Here is a 17,712-nt window from a genome sequence, read left to right on the forward strand (position 1 = left end):
CAGAAAACTTGTTTCTACCCTAATGGATCTTCCATTAAAAGATGTGAATGCCACAAATGCTTGCTATCCCACATTTAGTGCTTGCAAAACAAATTAAAATGTCATAGAATTCTCAATTTTCAGCCCCATTTCTTCAAAAAAGTCATGTATGTTAAGTTCTCATAACTGGTCAATTTCTGTATCAATCTTAGTTCCCCAATTATAGGCCTCACAGTATTTAGTCAGCTGAAGTGTTAAGAGTCCTTTAGAGTCATTACTCTGCATTAGTTTCACACATTTCTATAAATGATGTACTGATACCGTAGTGGAGCGGTGAACACAAACTGGCTCTGCAGAACATCAACAGCCATGGTGTTACTTTGCAAACTGCAGTGCTCTGCACAATTAAAACTGGGCATTGTCAAATGTCAGACCAGCTGATTTGGAAATCTGAGTCTGGTTTCTCAAACCTGAGAGAACAGACGACAATCAGTTCTGAGGAAATAACGTATATCCTTGGGCCATAAAGTGGGGACGGCTCCAGTGGGCTGGGTTGGAATGTCTTGGCTCTGGAAACCAAACCTGAAACAAGGCTGCCATATTATGTGCCAGGTTCTGTTTAAGAGTATTTTTTATAAAATTGGCACAGTGACACACTGGAGGTACTGGAACTGAACCTATGGAAGCTGAAGAAAAGTGTATGCTCCTCTATTAGTGCTTTCCCTGACTGAAAAAAAAATGTAAAAAAATAACAGGAAAAAATACATATATATTTTCCCCTTGCAGTTACAGAATAAAAATTGGACAATCCCTGTGATGTAACATTAAGTCCAACATTAATATGCAACTCAGGAACTAAATTCAAGTCCTCTTTCAAGGTATTTTTACCAGCTGGCACCATAGTTTCCAGTGTCTATAAATACTTTAGTATTCTGCAGAATTGTGCTGACTTACTTTAGCAGTATAACACCAAGAGACTGGTCTAAAATCACCACTGCATTATGAAAATTCTGTGGCCCCGTTAGAACTGCCCAACTGGAGAATTCACTTTCCCTTAATGTGTAGTCAAAATTTACTTCCAATTTTCAGGAAAGGCAAGTTCTTACTGAAGACATTTTCTCCACACTTGTGAGCCAAGGTTAATACACGCATCAGTGCCTAAACCTTTCCTCCACCCATTGTCAAACACAGACTAACGCATTTACCTCTGTAGGTACTGTTTATACACTGAGATTAATTTTACTGTATGCAAATCCCTGAGCACACAATTGCCACTCCTTTTAGGAAATAGGAAATTAAATATAATTACAAAGTATAATGAAGAAACAGATTTTTAACCTTATCAATTCAGTTCCCACTCTCTGGCTGGATAGCCAAAAACCAAAGCCATTCCCATTCGTGGTGACCCCACATGTTACACAGCAGAACTGCCCCATAAGGTTTTCTTGACTGTAATTTTTATGGAAGCAGATTGCCAGGCCTCTCTTCCGTGGCATGGCTGGGTGGGCAAGAACCATCAACCATTAGGTCAGTAGTGGAGCGCCACTGACTGTGCCACCCAGAGAGCTGTGTCACTAAATAGTATCTCCCTAAATGTATCCTAATGTTTTAATGGATGAGTCTCACTTTTCTGTAAGTCTCATCACAAATTGAGAAACTTATTTTTAATAACTTTTATAATCACTTTCAAATGCGTTGGAGAGGCACTTATATTTCCATCCATGAAACCTCCCCCAGGAAAAGGAGAACAAGGGAAACAGTGTTAACCAAAATAATATCCATAACTATTCCCTAGATAATCTAGAACTGTGACCTTGCCTAGCATCTTGGCATCACCCCTCCTAAGTCATCTACAAATGCTCCCTAATTCACCCAAATGAATTGGATCATTTTCACTCATCTGAAACACTCAGTTCTTCTAAATACCTTTATTCACTTGCGGGTCATATTTACGGCAAAGCCTTTTAAATTAGTTCTCTTGGTGAGAATTCAGACAGTGAACTCCGTGTTGCCAATTCCATCCTATCATCAGGAACTGAAAATATTGGGATGGTTTGTATTTGTTGGAAACCCTGGTTGCGTAGTGGTTAAGTGCTACGGCTGCTAACCAAAGGGTTGGCAGTTCAAATCTGCCAGGCGCTCCTTGGAAACTCTATGGGGCAGTTCTACTCTGTCCCTTAGGGTCGCTATGAGTCGGAATCCACTCGACGGCACTGGGTTTGGCTTGGTTTTTTTGTATTAGTTTAAGAAGGAAAAAAAAAAAAGAAGAAACAGCTCAGTTACAGAATAAGATTTCAAACCCACATTCCCAAACTTATCCATCTCTTTACAGAAAACCATGTCTTTTTCCCAACTAGCTAACTTTGTCAGAAATTATGGCATGTAATCATTTTCATCAAATGCAGCTAAAAGATTTTATTTTAAGAAGAGCAATGCTACATACTTTTGAGTTTGGACAGAAGGGCCACATCTTCATAGATGAAGAATGAATCAAAACCATGCTGTTATTTTAAGTAAATGGAAGTATCTTCTGGAAGTATCAAATAATATACTTAACTTTGTAAAGTTAGTCTGCCTGTGGCAAATGAAGTGGAAAACTGAACCCATTATTGAGGCAGCTTAAACTTTGTTTTCTTGGCTAACTTGCATTCTGACCTAAATCCTTCAGTGGCACATTAATTTTCCACCACACCAAGGCAGAGACGCAAACACAGGAAGCCAAAAGAACAACTCAGATTCTAACTTCAGTAACTCAAATGAAACCTTTTTTCATGAGGAAACAAATATTTGAAGCAAGTAACTGCTTTTCTTTTATAAAATGGCAATACAGACACCAGGTGCTTAGTGCTGCACAATGTGAAGTGAGTTACTGGAGAAGTAGCGACTTTAGGTAGCCATGTTAATCAAGTTGGCAATGTTAAGATTTAGAGTTCTACTCTTGAGGCTCAGTCACAGATAGAGACTGCATCAAAAGTACAGTGCCAACCTGATTTTTTTTGTTTTTTTATGACCCCAGGTAACCATCCAAATAGGTAACCCACAATTCTAACGACTAAGGTGCAGGTCAATCTTGTGAAAATTTTGGAAAGTTCTGGTTGCCTAAAAGTGCCAAACATTATACTAATTTTCCAATCCACGACAATTTCGTTCAAGCCCTGAGTTGTTAGGAAAAGAGTGTACTTTTTTCTTTCTTTCTTAAATACAGCGAGGTTTTAGCTGTTTCACAGAATTTTAGAAAATTTGGTGTGAATATAATTTATAATCTGAAGAGGAAAACATGATATTTTCCCACAAATAAACCTATTGTATACAGTGCTTAGCAAAGAGTCTTGCTGTTAAAGTATGTTTAAGCATTTAGACAAAAAGACCTCTAAATGACTTCTGTTTCTTACCATGTACTGTATTAGAAAACTTCCATTAACATTTGATGGTAACTAATATTATTTTGTAATATTATCTAATGTTGTTAGCTACCATCCAGTTGGCCGAGAGGGTGACTCATGGAGACCCTACGCACAACAGAACAAAACACTGCCTGGTCCTGTTCCATCTCCATGATCAGTTGCAGATCAGGCTGTTGTGATCCATAGGGTTTTCACTGGCTGATTTTCATAAGTAGATGATCAGGCCTTTCTTCCTAAATATTATCTTATAGGTACTGGTATTTTTCAATCGTAATTTCTAATCACTATGATTACTATAAAGCTGTGATGAGTCTGTTACATTGAGCACTGTTCCTTTTCCACTCTTAGAAAAAATCTAGGAAGGTTACAATTTGGAAAACTGTTGAGAAAAACAGGAAGGAGAAAACCCATGCCAGGATTATGAGTGGGTGACCTTCTTCTAAGCAACTGAATAGCTTTTGTGATGGCTTTAGGGCAGTAGTTAAGAACTTGGCTGCTAACCAAAAGGTTGGCAGTTGGAAACCACCAGTCGCTCCTTGGAAACCCTATGGGGCAGTTCTACTCTGTCCTACAGGGTCGCTATGAGTCGGCATGAACTCCACAGCACTGCTTTTTTTTTTTTCAGGGCAGCTAATAATAAGAAGAAAAGTAGAAGGAAGACAGCCACCCATAATCAGTATTAAGACACCACCTTAGTAAATATGGAGGGATGAAATTGTCAAACTTGTGCCCCCACCAATTCCCTGTCAACAAGCTTCTTCAGCATATATATCCCTTCTTATACCCCTTTGTAGATGTAGAACTTGTATTTCCTCCTATAAAGCACTTCATAGTTTGTATTGTTTCATTTTTGTTGCTGTTGTATGCCATCAAGTTGATTCAGCTCATGGCAACCCCACGTGGCAGAATAGAATGGCTCCATTGGATTTTCAAGGCTGTGATCTTTATGGAAGCAGGTTGCCAGGTCTTTCTCCTGTGGAGCTGCTGGGTGAGTTCAAATCACCAACCTTCCAGTTAGCAGCCAAGTGCTTAACCATTGCACCACCAGGGCTCCATATTATTACCTTGTTTAAAATATTTTCTCCTCTAGTATATATGCTTCATCAGGGCAAGAAACCATTTGTTTCATCCATCACCATACTCTTCACCACCTAGCACAGTGCCTGGGACAAACTGACTGGCTGACTTTGTACCAGGATAATGTCTATCTACTCTGGTAGGAAATCCATTAATGCTTTTCAATGAAGTTAACTCACTGGGTACATGTGAGAGGATAGGAAAATGGCGGGGAGAAATCATTTCTATCTTCTGTAAGGTCACCTGATGGTGCTAGAAACAGGCTTCAGGTTTCATTCACGAAGTGTTACAGCAGTGTTCTGGTGAAAATTTGGTTTAGGGAACCTTAAACATGAAAACCATAAAAGTCCATTAAAAGGAAATTAAAGTTCATTTGTGGTTGGGACATTTCATGCATTTTCTTTTGTGGATGAGACTTTTTATACAGACAGAATACGTGATTCAGGGGTCCCAACTTCTGTGTTGTTTCTGTTTTAATCTTTTTGCTTTATAAACATACATTTTGAACAGAGAGTATCAATATTTGTGAAGTTACCTTCAAACATGGCTTATTAAACTATCATTTTAATCTCTGAACAGTTTATAAACCGGTAGATACAAAGACCTCCTAAGTATTTTTTTTTTCTGGTTCTTTGGGAGACCATGGATGGCTCATTGGTGCAGTTTTTCTGTTGCTGTTTTTTTGTTTTGTTTTTTTAACTGGAGTCCTCGGTACCAAAAACAGGACTAAAGAATATAATAAATGACCTATTAGTGTCTCAAAAAACAATCAAAACTGTTGCTGTCAAATCAATTCCAACTCATAGTGACCCTATAGGACCCACAGGGTTTCCAAGGAGCGGTTGGTGGATTCGAACTGCCGACCTTTTGGTTAGCAGCCATGGCTCTTAACCACAATGCCACCAGGGCTCTCCATTAGTGTCTCCAAATCCCACATAAATCTAGAGCCAAAAACTGTAAGGCATCCTTATCTAATTTTCAAGGGAGATGGTCTAAATTTTGAGAAGATTGTAAGATTTAACTGTTAGTGCCTTTGACATGTAAGTGAAGTAGAAATTCTGCTTAAAGAAAAATCACCCTCTCTGGATAAACAACCCAAAATCCAAACCAAACTCATTGCCACTTAGTTGATTCCAACTCATAGTGAACCTATAGGACAGAGTAGAACTGCCTCATAGGGTTTCCAAGGTGGATTTGAACTGCTGTACCACCAGGACTCCCTTGATAAAGATCTTTAAAAAAAGATCCAAAATGAAGTAATAAGTTGATCTAGTGAAAATTTATACTGATTTAATCCATTTAAGAAGCTCAGAGGGTGGCCTTCCACATCCTTTTGGAATTTTTTTTTCAACTTAAAATTAAGCAGTTATTGTAAAGTACCCCAGCATGGAGAAACTTAAAGAAAAAGCAGGGTTTGTCAATTCTTAAGAACTAGTCATGGTAACTATGTAAACTTGGTGACAATATATAACTAAAACCTAACCAACTTATCAACATGTATGGTTCTATTTACATCTTTTTGAAGACTCTTTAAACTCTATGAGAAGTCAAATCATGGATGATGAATAATCTTATAAAAAGCAGACATCTATTTCACATGTAATCCTTAACCTCTTCATCCAAAATTCCACACAATACTATCCAACAATCCTTCAAACACCCACATGACAGTTATCATGCAGTATTATAGAAAATGTTTAAAACCAACCCTGTAAAAATACTATGGCTAAGTGGAACTTCTCTACTGAATTTTTAACACTGTATCCTGCCTCATTTTCCTTATCCTTGAAATAAATGTGATTGGACTGGATTAGTTTCAAAGCCTTTTCTACTCTGAGTGTGCTATGATTCTGTGATTCAATATATGGGCAGTTTTCAAAAGAAGAATTATGTTACTAAAACTAAGTAAAAAGAAAAAGAAAAAAAATCAGCTCTGCAACTCAAATACCTCTCCAGCACTATAAAATTTTGCTCTTATCTGGAATTTGAATGTTTTAGGGTTTCTATACAAAGCATATCTCCTCAGATGCACTCAAGACTTTAAAAAAAAAAAAGGTAACATTTTATCATGCAATGTGAACTAGCTGATTACAGTTCAGATTCTTAATGAGTTTATGCCTTGGTCATCTGAGATTGTGAAACAAAAATGACCTAAGATATACGCACATGATATAAGATATATATTTTATATATATATATATATATATATATATATATATATATATATAAAGATATACAGGATATATATTCTATTTGTGGAAAGGTTAGGTTCTTGAGTTCATTTGAACACAAATTCAAAGCGACCCCATGCAAGAACTGCCATGTGCTGGCTAAGGGCAGTTGTTGCCCTAGCCAGACATTATTTATACCATCAATTCAAAGTTCTTAAGTAAAGAAGCTTATATGTTTGTCTTTGCTTTCCGGAGGTGGTAATGTCAGAATGTAGATTTGTAGCTAGGCTCCCAGTGTCAGACTCTATGACTGGGCGGGCTGGCTGGCCATATGGCTCCTTTGTAAACAATACAATGCGGTGGAAGAGACATTGTGTGATTTCCCAGGCTAGTTTAGAGGAAAGCCTGGTTCTTTTAGGACCCTTGCTCTGAGGGAATCCAGTTACCCTGCAGGAAGGCCAACTATTCTGACATCACCATGTTGGAAGGTCACATGTAGGCCCTGCAGTGAGAGTCCCAGGCAGCCCAGCCTTCCAGCCATTCATACCAAGTTGCCAAACCAAAGAAACCATTTGGAAGAGGATCACATAGCTCCAGGTGTTCCAGTGCCTTGCCATTCAAGACATTCCCAGCTAAGGTCCAGACATCCTGGAGAAGATAAGCCCTCTTGTTATATCCTATCCAAATTCCTGACCCACATAATTCATGAGCACAATAGAATGGTTATTTTACACCACTAACTTTTGGGGTGTTTTTTTCCCAACGTTAGCCAGTCAGACACTCTTGGTAAAAAAAAAAAAAAAAATCTCTACCACTTATTACATGTGACCTTGGTAAACTCACATAAAATCCATAATCCCCTCAATAATTTTTAGGGATAACATTAGCTACCTTGCAAGTTTATTGTGATACTGGGGATAACTGATGTGTCTGGACTGTAGTTAAAAAAAAAACAAAAAAACACTGTTGCCAGAGTCAATTATGATCATAGTAACCCTACAAGTGCTCCACGAAAAGTAGCTATTGGATCATTGTTTTGTGATCATGATCTACCAAGAGCATTGTTAAATTCTAGGCAATGAATATCAAATTTTAATTTTGAAATTAACAAAATACTTCAGTATTCAATGCAAAGAAAATTTACTACTCAGGAGGAAAAAAAAATCCTCAATTACTGACTAAAAAAGTCGCTTCAGTTTTGTTTTGTGATTACATAATAAGAAACACAATCCTAGTGAGCAGGTACTTTCATATATTTAATCTTCACAACAAACCTTTTGAAGAGGTTAAATTGTATGATATCACATGGTTGACTGGTAAGTGGCCAAGTTCAGGTCTGTGAGAATACAAAGCTCAGGTACTGCCCACAGCACTACTCTGCCCTGCTATAGGATTACATTATAATTTAACATTGTTCATAGAGAAGATTCATAGAGTGCAAAAATGGGTAAAAAATAGATTATGCCATGATCTACAACCCTATGCACAAGTGTATATAGTAGCATTGGATGTATCTATGCTCTAAGTGGACTTACCATTAAACAGAAACTTGAAGGAAATTCTTGAAATGTTTTCCTGACAGTAGGTAAAATTGACTGAGATATGCTTTTGTTTGGTTTTGTTTGGTTTTGAAATGTTTCATTAAAGGTCAGACTTTTCACACACCCATCAAATCCCTTAGCTACCAAAGACGGATCTAAATGGCTCCCTGGAGATTATAATCCTTCTATAAATGTGAGCAAAAGAGGAGTTGCCTATGCCCACAAATCATAATGTCACTTGTAAAAGTAAATCTGGAGAACTTGAAAATCAAGGAGATTTTAAAAGAAATTGTGACATAAGTTACACTTGGGTTTTCTCTGCTTTATTAATTGAGAAAGTTTTGGTGTTAACTGGTAGTCTTCGTTAATTTTCCGCCCATTTGTCTATGCTGTGTAAGTTAAACAAAACTGCGTTTGTCCTACTTATGTTTTTTTTGAGGAAGCCAGAGGAGGGTACAGCTATAGTGACTTCCAGGCTTGCTGAGCTATTTGTAAACATGTGTCAAGACCAGCCCATTTCAAGCAACAAGCAGAACCTTCCCTGGAGGGAATTACACTGAGTTTTCCCAATGAAATTCTATTTCTCAACTAAGACATGCAACAGACAATGCACCAATGATACATACCTGAACTAAGAATCACTGTATCTCAGATTTTCTAAGATCTGCAGGTGTTCAGGCAGTTCAGTTTATCTTAAACTACCATATAAGATAGGTCTTCTTATAAAGTCTATTAAAATGGGGTTTTATACTAAAGTTTAAAAAAAAAAAGAGCTATACATACAGCACTCTTAAAAGAACCTCTTGTCAACGGAAAATAATAATAGTCACCTGTTATTAGCATAGGGTGCGCTGCCATTTCAAAACTGCCAGTGACTCGCGTTACAAATGCAGTTATTTTTAGGACGGTAGGTGATCTTAAGAATATTCCTGAAAAAAAGGCATTACCTAGTGGATCAAGTATTTTGTGGACAGAACAATAAATAAATATACCTGATACAGCCCAAAATTACTCAGTAAAATGTATTCATTTGGCCATTTGCATGTCCTTGCTTTTTGCTTACCCAATATATCATACTGCTATCGAATATCAATCTGCTGTATATAAAATATCCATATATTTATAAATTTTAAACAAGAAATGTAAAATCGCCCTCGAGGTTATCCAGTAGAGCCCCTTCTGATGTAGAGCTCAGGGCCTCAGCATTCTGTAAACACTTGTGTCATATCCTATTTGCACTAAGAATTCTCTTGTAATTGTTTAGACTGTGAAAACCTAACGACTATATTATAGGAAAAAAAGTTATCAAAACTAAATGTGATTAAGCAGAAGTCTAAAATCATCATTATTATTTTTTTTAAGATTTAAGATTTATTAAGAGGCTGCCAAAAAAACAGTAGCAGGGAAAAGTATCCTCAAAGAAATTCTGTGGCCGGCTGGCAACCATGTGAGTACTACCTATTCTAAACTTCCCTACCAAGCATTCTTTTATTTTTATTTTTTCTTTTTCTGTTTCCACCATGAATTTAATCATCATTTTCTCCTTTGTCTTTCTGGAAAATTTACTGCTTAAAAATGAGTGCCTGGACTGTTCCCAGTACATCGAATTGGGACACCATAGAAGAAAGCATTATAGCTGACTGACACCAGGATTACTGGTTCATACTAGAAGTGCTGACGCAACCTTCAATACACCAGGACACACACACATCAAAGCGTGGTTCTGCTTCTCTTAAACCAGAAAACGGGACACAAACAGCAAATGCTGCATATTTTGGTATCAAAATGACCACACAGCTTTAAAAATAATGGGTGAGGGGAAAGTTTTAGAAGAAACTGGGCCTAAGTAGGGCATACTGTCGTCAGTAGAAACGTTCCCGAAATGTTCCTTCTGTAAATACAAGCTTGCCTCTTCACGGCAGTTTTCATTCTAATTAAAACAAAGGTTTTTAATTAAGCCCTGAAGATCCTGGTTGAAGAGGCTTCAGTAAAACTGTCCTTGGTGGTGCCTCCAGAGGTAATTCATTTCAGGAGACAATGAAGTGGATCTCTTAAAATCATCAGAAAAGACATTTCCCTCCTTGCTTTCCGCAGCTCGACACAGCAAACAGACTGAGAAGAGCTGCCTACCCTTTGGAACAGGCAAGAAAAGCATTGCCGGTTTCGATTCAGGCTTTCCCCCTTTCGTTTCGCAAACGCTAGTGGATAGGAACTTCACATCGACATAACATTTTAAGAAAGCCCATTTGGTAAGGCATGGTCCCAGCAATTCTCCCTATTTTGTTTCCTTTCCTGCCCCCACCCCCCCAGCCCCCACCCCCTCGGAGAGGAGAACAAAAACCGTTCTAGACTATCTGGAAAGTCAAGACCCCAACTTCTTTTCTATCTGCTTAGGAACTCTACTTTTTCTGGGCTGAAAAACAATCTTTCAGCAAAATAAAACTACAGTTGATTTTCAGGAACCCAAAGAGAAATTCTGGGCTATGAGTTTCAGCAACGGGGTAGAAGAAAGGGTTTGGGGGTGGGGCAGAAACTGTGCCTGCCTTTGATTTTTACCTTGCAGAAGCCTATTATTACTATACTGTATTTGCATTAAACTTGGGTCTCCCAATTTCCTTGCCTAGAGGGAGGAAAAAAAAGCTGAGATAAATAAATGGCTATGGAGGCAATTAAGGAAAGATTAGCAAACACTGCATACAGCTCCTCCAACTCGAGCTGGCTTCTCCCCATTCCCTACATTCCTGGCCAAGTGAAAAGGATAAGGGCCTGAAAAGAAAGTGGGAGTTGAAGCTGGTTTCCCTACCTAACTGAAAAGTCTTTATGCAATCAGGGGGCTATTATTTCAGGAGACAGTGAGAAAGGGGCAAAAGATGCACGTTGCTAAGGAGACCTGCTGAAGCTGGCATTCCTACATAAATTTCCATTTCTATTGGAGAGGGAGAAGAAAAGATATTTTCTCCAAAGTTTATTTGGATCCCCTGGTTACTAAAGAAAGGCATTTTACAGATTTATTTTATCCTTAGTTGTAAACAACCAACCTTGAAAGAAATGAAAGACCTAAATGTTGACCTCCTGCTGCCAACCAGTCCCCTCCACAGTGAATTAAACAACAAAGACCAAACCCTTCAATGGGAATTCTGAGGTGATTGTAAAGAAAAAGCCTTTTGTAAACAGAAAATTAAATTTACGGAAGAAACTTAACCAAGTGAACTAATCTCTCTTAAAACGAGAAACCAAAGGCAAAAAGCAAATCAGATTTTTGTGGCTTTTTGTGCTATTTCAACTTTGTTGGAACTTGAAACGTTTCCAGTAATGCTTTATAAATAGTCCTAGAAAAGACATGACACCGTCACGAAGGCATTTAATGAGTTTCTCTGTATGCGCGGGTCTGTACGTGTGTATCACGGGGCAGGTTCTCTCTCTTTACCCCCCTTCACTGCACTGACACCGGCAGCTTAAGAATCAATATTAGAGAGAAAGGGGTTTGCAGCAAGAAATAAGAAGTTGGCAGATTTCTTCTAAGGGCGTAACTGGGGCGCTGGGGAAGGCAACTAGGAGTCAAGAAGGGAATAAAGCAGCAAATACCCCCTGTCCCAGGGGCTAGCAGCCCCCGTGGTTCTTCTCCTCCATCTCCCCCCCTCCTCCTCGCCCCGAGGTCTTCATTTGCAGCTTGTAGTGCTGGCTGAATAAGCCACAACTTTCCAGGCATCTGTAGTACCTTGGTCCTATAGGGTCGCTATGAGTCGGAATCGACTCGACGGCACTGGGTTGGGTAGCTCATGGAGAGGAGAAAGAAAGGTCTGGCAGGAGAGCAGACATACCAAGGGTGGGGAGAAGGAAGCGCAACTCACAACCAACTACCATGTCACCAAAAAAGGAAATTACGCCTGTCTCTCTCCCAACTCTCCATATCCCTCAAAAATCTAAAGAAATCAAATCCAAACCAAAACTCATCGGGGAAAACCCAGATAAGGTGGAGTAGAACTGGCAGAAACGTGGGCATGAAGAGAGGTAAACTCAGGCAAATCCCTCCCAGAGAGGGCAGAGAACAGTGGGGGAGACTGAGCTGAGAACCCACAGCATCTTGGCGGAGTTGGGGCGTTTTTTGCTTATTGCTTTTTTAATGAGGGTGTGGAAGGCGTTGCATTTTTAACCCAGCCACATGTTTCTCGCCCAAAATTATAACAATTACCCAGAATAGCATACGTGTTACTCCAGAGTGGGAGAAATGGCCAGGGGAGGAGGGAGAGGGCGTGGGACGTCGCTTTAGGTTTTGCGACCTGGGTTGGGGAGCGGAGAGACGCGGATGTCAGGGAGGTGGCTGGCGCCCGAGCCAGGAAGAGACCGAATGGGGTGGGAAGGACACGGGTGGGGGGCACCGAGGCGGCGGGGAGAGGGGTGGTGGCGGTCCTGGACAGTGGGGCTCTAGGCAGTCGGGGCGGGGGCGGGGTCGCGTCGCCGGGTCCTCACCGCTGCTGAGCGTGGACTCGCAGTGCCAGATGTCCAGGCTGGCGGGTTTCCGGCAGGACTCCCACAGGGACAGGTAGTACTGGTGGTCAGCGGTGACCCAGGCCGGGCTCAGCACGGCGCCCAGGTCCAGACACAGCGCCAGGAAGATGCACACCAACCCGACCAGCTTCAGCGGGGTCAGCACCGACACGCGCACCTCCTCCATGCCACTGCCCGCCGAAGCCATGCCTGTCGCTGCGGCCGCCCAGCCCCGCGGACCAAGGACGCAGGCGGGAAGGAGAGCGGGAGCCGGACCGCCGAGGATGAAAGCCGCTGCCGCAGCCGCCGGGACGCGCGTCGTGAGGTGGGTCTGCGGGCTGCCGGCTGGGGCGGGTGTCAGCACCGCAGCGACGCTGCTCCCGCGCGGACCTTCGCCGCCGGCCCGCGCCGCGCTCTGCCCGCGCCAGTGCCCGCTCCGCCCCGCGCGCCCGCTCGCTCCGCCCCGACCCCGCCCCGACCCCGCGGGGCGGGGGAGACTCTAGCTCCGGCCCCGCCCAGGGCTCGGCAGCCCGCGCGCCCACCCGCCCAGCCGGGAACTGAGTCGGTGGCCGCTCCCGCCGCGCTCCTCTGGGGTCGCCGCGCTCCCCCTCGCCGGCTCACATGTGTGTCCTTTCCCGGCAAGCGTGAGGAGTCGTTTTTAGAAGGCCTTAGAGGTTTTTTCTTAGGTTTCCTACGCAGTGGTTGAGCCGGAACAGTCTTCTCTCTCAGTAATATGACAACTCCCGCCGTTGTCCCTGGCCCTGGCCCGTATCTCCTCTGGACGGGTTTGGAGAGAGGTGGAGAAAAGTGACTAAAGACATTTGGTCCTCGGTTTACACACCCAGGACGCCCCCCCCCCGCCCCTCGTTTTTCACTATTTCCTTACTTCTGCCCAAAACCTACTGCCTTTCTGTTCTCTGGGCTCGCCTCTTCTGCGCCCTCTATGAGTGGCCTTTGCTTGGAGATTGCAGGCGCTGAAATGGAATGAGCTCAAGCAAAAAGTGAAGTCAACCTTATCTGCATCGCCGCTGCTTTGCTCTTTGGTTGCCTGTTTGCTAAAGCCTTTATTCATTAAAGCGTTACCGCGTTACAGCAAGCTAGGTCTGAATCCCTCCCTAGGCATTAAACTGTTCTTTTCCTCCACAGGACCTAGTTAGTCCAGGGCCCGGCATACGAAAAGTGACCCATCTTTCCTGAATGGAAAATTAATCGATCTCCAAATCTTTATTGAACACCTACTGTGCGCTCTGAGCCAAGTATCCATCACAGTACTACATTGCCCTTGGTCTTAAAGAGACACTGTATTTGTTTTGTTTCTCTAGGAGGGCTTATTACACCTCTTGAAAATGAAATTAGAATTCTGTAATTGACTAGTTTAGGAATGGCAGGTTATCTGTCGCTTGTATTTTTTTTTTTAACTACGTTTCATCTTTCCTGTGAAAGAAACAATTTATTGGAGTAGATCGTTTTCGGGGAAAACCCAAAATAGTATTTAAGACCTGAAGAATGGCAAAAAGCCCTCTCCCAAAAATGAAACACCATCCTCAAGACTTCAGAATTTCTTACTTTTTTTTTTAATTGTGCTTTAGGTGAAAGTTTACAGCTCAAGTTAGTTTCTCATACAAAAATTTATACACACATTGTTATGTGACCCCAGTCACTATCCCTATAATGTGACAGCACACGCCTCTCTTCCACCCCGGATTTCCAGTGTCCATTCAACCAGCTCGGATCCCTTTCTGCATTTTCACCTTGCCTCCAGACAGGGGCTACCCATTTAGTATCCTGTATCTACTTGACCTAAGAAGCACACTCTTCACGAGTATCATTTTATGTCTTACAGTCCAGTCTAATCTTTGAAGAGTTGGCTTCTGGAATGGTTTTAGTTCTGGGTTAACATAGAGTCTGGGGCTCCTCTAGTCCCAGTCAGACAATTAAGTTTGGTCTTTTTACCTGAATTCGAATTCTGCATTCCAAGTTTCTCCTGCTCCATCAGAACCTCTCTGTAGTGTTCCATGTCAGGGCAGCCATTGATGGTAGCTGGGCACCATCTAATTCTTCAGGTCTCAGGCTGTTGGAGTCTCTGGTTTATGTGGCCCTTTCTGTCTCTTGAGCTAATATTTTCCTTGTGTCTTTGGTGTTTTTCATTTTCCTTTGCTCCTGGTGTGTTGGGACCAATTGATACATCTTAGATGGCCACTTGCTAGCTTTTAAGACCCAGATGCCACTCACCAAAGTGGGATGCAGAACATTTTCTTAATAAACTTTGTTATGCCAATTGACCTAGATGTCCCCCAAAACCACTGTCCCCGGACCTCCGTCCCTGCTACTCCATCCCTCAAAGTATTTGGTTGTGTCCAGGAAACTTCTTAGCTTTTGATTTAGTCCAGTTGTGCTGACTTCCCCTTCTCCTTCCCTTCACCTAAGATAATTCTTGTCTAATATCTAGTTAGTGGAAACCCTGGTGACATAGTGGTTAAGAGCTACAGCTGCTAACCAAAAGGCCGGCAGTTTGAAGCCACCAGGTGCTCCTTGGAAACCCTAGGGGGCAGTTCTACTGTGTCCTATAGGGTCACTATGAGTTGGAATCAACACAACTAAGGCAACTGGTTTTTTTTTTTTTTTTTTGGTATTTTTTAGTTAGTGAATTCCCCTCTCCCTCGCTCCCCACCCTGGTAACCATCAAGGAATGTTTTCTTCTGTGTTTAAACCTTTATCTTGGGTTCTTATAATAGTGGTCTCATACAATATTTGTCCTTTTGCAATAAGCCCTTCCAGATTCATCCATGTTATGAGATGTTTCAAGGATTCATCATTGTTCTTTATCATTGCATAGTATTCCATTGTATGAATATACCATAATTTATTTATCCATTCTCCGTTAATGGTCACCTAGGTTGTTTCTATCTTTTTGCTACTGTGAACAATGATGCAGTGAACATGGGTGTGCACATATCTATTCACATGACAGCTCTTATTTCTCTAGGATATATTCCAAGGAGTGGGATTGCTGGATCATATGGTATTTCAGTTTCTAGCTTTAAAAAAAAAAAACAAATAAGGAAGCGCCAAATTGATTTCCAAAGTTGTGGTACCATTTTACAATCCACCAGCAGTGTGTAAGTGTTCCCGTCTCTCCACAGTCTCTCCAACGTGTATTATTTTATGTTTTCTGGATTAATGCATTGTCCCTATTTTTTCTTCCATGATGTTTATCATTTTAGATTTTATATTTAGCTCTTTGATCCATTTTGAGTTAGTTTTTGTGCTTAGGGTGAGGTATGGGTCTTGTTTCATTTTTTTGCAGATGGATATCCAGTTATGCCAGCACCATTTGCTAAAGAGACTGTCTTTTCCCCATTTAACGTGCTTTGGGCTGTTGTCGAATAGCAGTTGCTCATAGGTGGATGAATTTATGTCTGGATTCTCAATTCTGTTCCACTGGTCTGGGTATCTGTTGTTGGACCAGTACCAGGCTGTTTTGACTACTGTGGCAATATAATAGCTTCTAAAATCAGGTAGTATGAGGCCTCCCATTTTGTTCTTCTTCTTCAGTAATGCTTTACTTATATGGGGCTTCTTCCCCTTCTGTATAAAGTTGGTGATTTGTCTCTCCGTCTCATTAAAAATGCCATTGGAATTTGGATTGGGATTGCATTGTATCTTTAGATCGCTTTGGGTAGAACTGACATTTTCACAATGTTGAGTCTTCCTATCCATGAGCAAGGTATGTTTTTCCACTTACGTAGGTCTCTTGGTTTCTTGCAGTAGTGTCTTCTAGTTTTCTTTGTATAGGTCTTTTATGTCTCTGGTTAGATTTATTCCTAAGTATTTTATCTTCTTGGGGACTATTGTAAATGGTGTTGATTTGGTGATTTCCTCTTTGAAGTTCTCTTTGTTGGTGTAGAAGAATCCAACGGATTTTTGTAAGTTTATCTTGTATCCTGATGCTTTGCTGAAATCTTCTATTAGTTCCAGTAGTTTTCTTATGGATTCTCTGGGCTTTTCTGTGTATAAGGTCATATTATCCGCAAATAGGGATACTTTTACTTCTTCCTTACCAATTTGGATGCCCTTTATTGCTTTTTCTTGCCTAATTGCTCTGCCTAGGACCTCCAGCACAATGTTGAATAGGAGTGGCAATAAAGGGCATTCTTGTCTGTTTCCCGTTCTCAAGGGGAATGCTTTCAGACTCTCTTCAATTAGGATGATGTTGGATGTTGGCTTTGTATAAATGCCCTTTATTATGTTGAGGAATTTCCCTTCAATTCTTATTTTGCTGAGAGTTTTTTTTTTTATCATGAATGGGTGTTGGACTTTGTCAAATGCCTTTTCTGCATCAATTGATAAAATCATGTGGTTCATATTTTATTTATGTAATGGATTACATTGATTGTTTTTCTAATGTTGAACCAGCCCTGCATACCTGGTATGAATCCCACTTGGCCATGGTGAATTATTTTTTTGATATGTTGTTGAATTCTATTGGCTAGAATTTTGTGGACGATTTTCACGTCTATGTTCATGAGGGCTATTGGTCTGTAATTTTCTTTTTTTGTGGTGTCTTTACCTGGTTTTGCTATCAGGGTTATGCTGGATTCATAGAATGAGTTTGGGAGCATTCCATCCTTTTCTATGCTCTGAAATACCTTTAATAGTAGCAGTGTTAACTCTTCTCTGAAAGTTTGGTAGAATTCTCCAGTGAAGCCATCAGGGCCAGGGCTTTTTTTTTGTTGGGAGTTTTTTAATTACCTCTTGAATCTCTTCTTTTGCTATAGGTTTATTTAATTGTACTACCTCTGTTTGTGTTAGTTTAGGTAGGTAGTGTGTTTCTAGAAATTTGTCCATTTCCTCCAGGTTTTCAAATTCGTTGGAGTACAATTTTTCATAGTATTCTGTTATGATTCTTTTAAGTTCAGTTGGGTCTGTTGTTATATTGCCCATCTTATTTCTTATTTGGGTTATTTGCTTCCTCTCCTTTTTTTCTTTTGTCATTTTGGCCAACAGTTTATCGATTTTATTGAGCTTTTCAATGAACCAGATTTTGGTCTT

The 17,712-nt window shown here is 40.8% G+C and overlaps 1 protein-coding gene across 1 annotated transcript in view; it reads right to left on the reverse strand.

Annotated features, from left to right (window-relative positions):
- The window catches only part of TMEM47 (transmembrane protein 47), a 33,130-nt gene extending 20,096 nt beyond the window's left edge, over positions 1 to 13,034 (reverse strand). The window contains exon 1 of the mRNA XM_003420174.3: positions 12,643 to 13,034. Coding sequence (XP_003420222.1) covers positions 12,643 to 12,868 — 226 coding nt within the window. The 5' untranslated portion in view covers positions 12,869 to 13,034. The remainder of the gene's footprint in view (positions 1 to 12,642) is intronic.
- Between the last annotated feature and the right edge of the window lie 4,678 nt (positions 13,035 to 17,712).

Source organism: Loxodonta africana, chromosome X (genome assembly GCF_030014295.1).
Source record: "Loxodonta africana isolate mLoxAfr1 chromosome X, mLoxAfr1.hap2, whole genome shotgun sequence".
In the NCBI taxonomy this organism is placed as follows: Eukaryota; Metazoa; Chordata; class Mammalia; order Proboscidea; family Elephantidae; genus Loxodonta; species Loxodonta africana.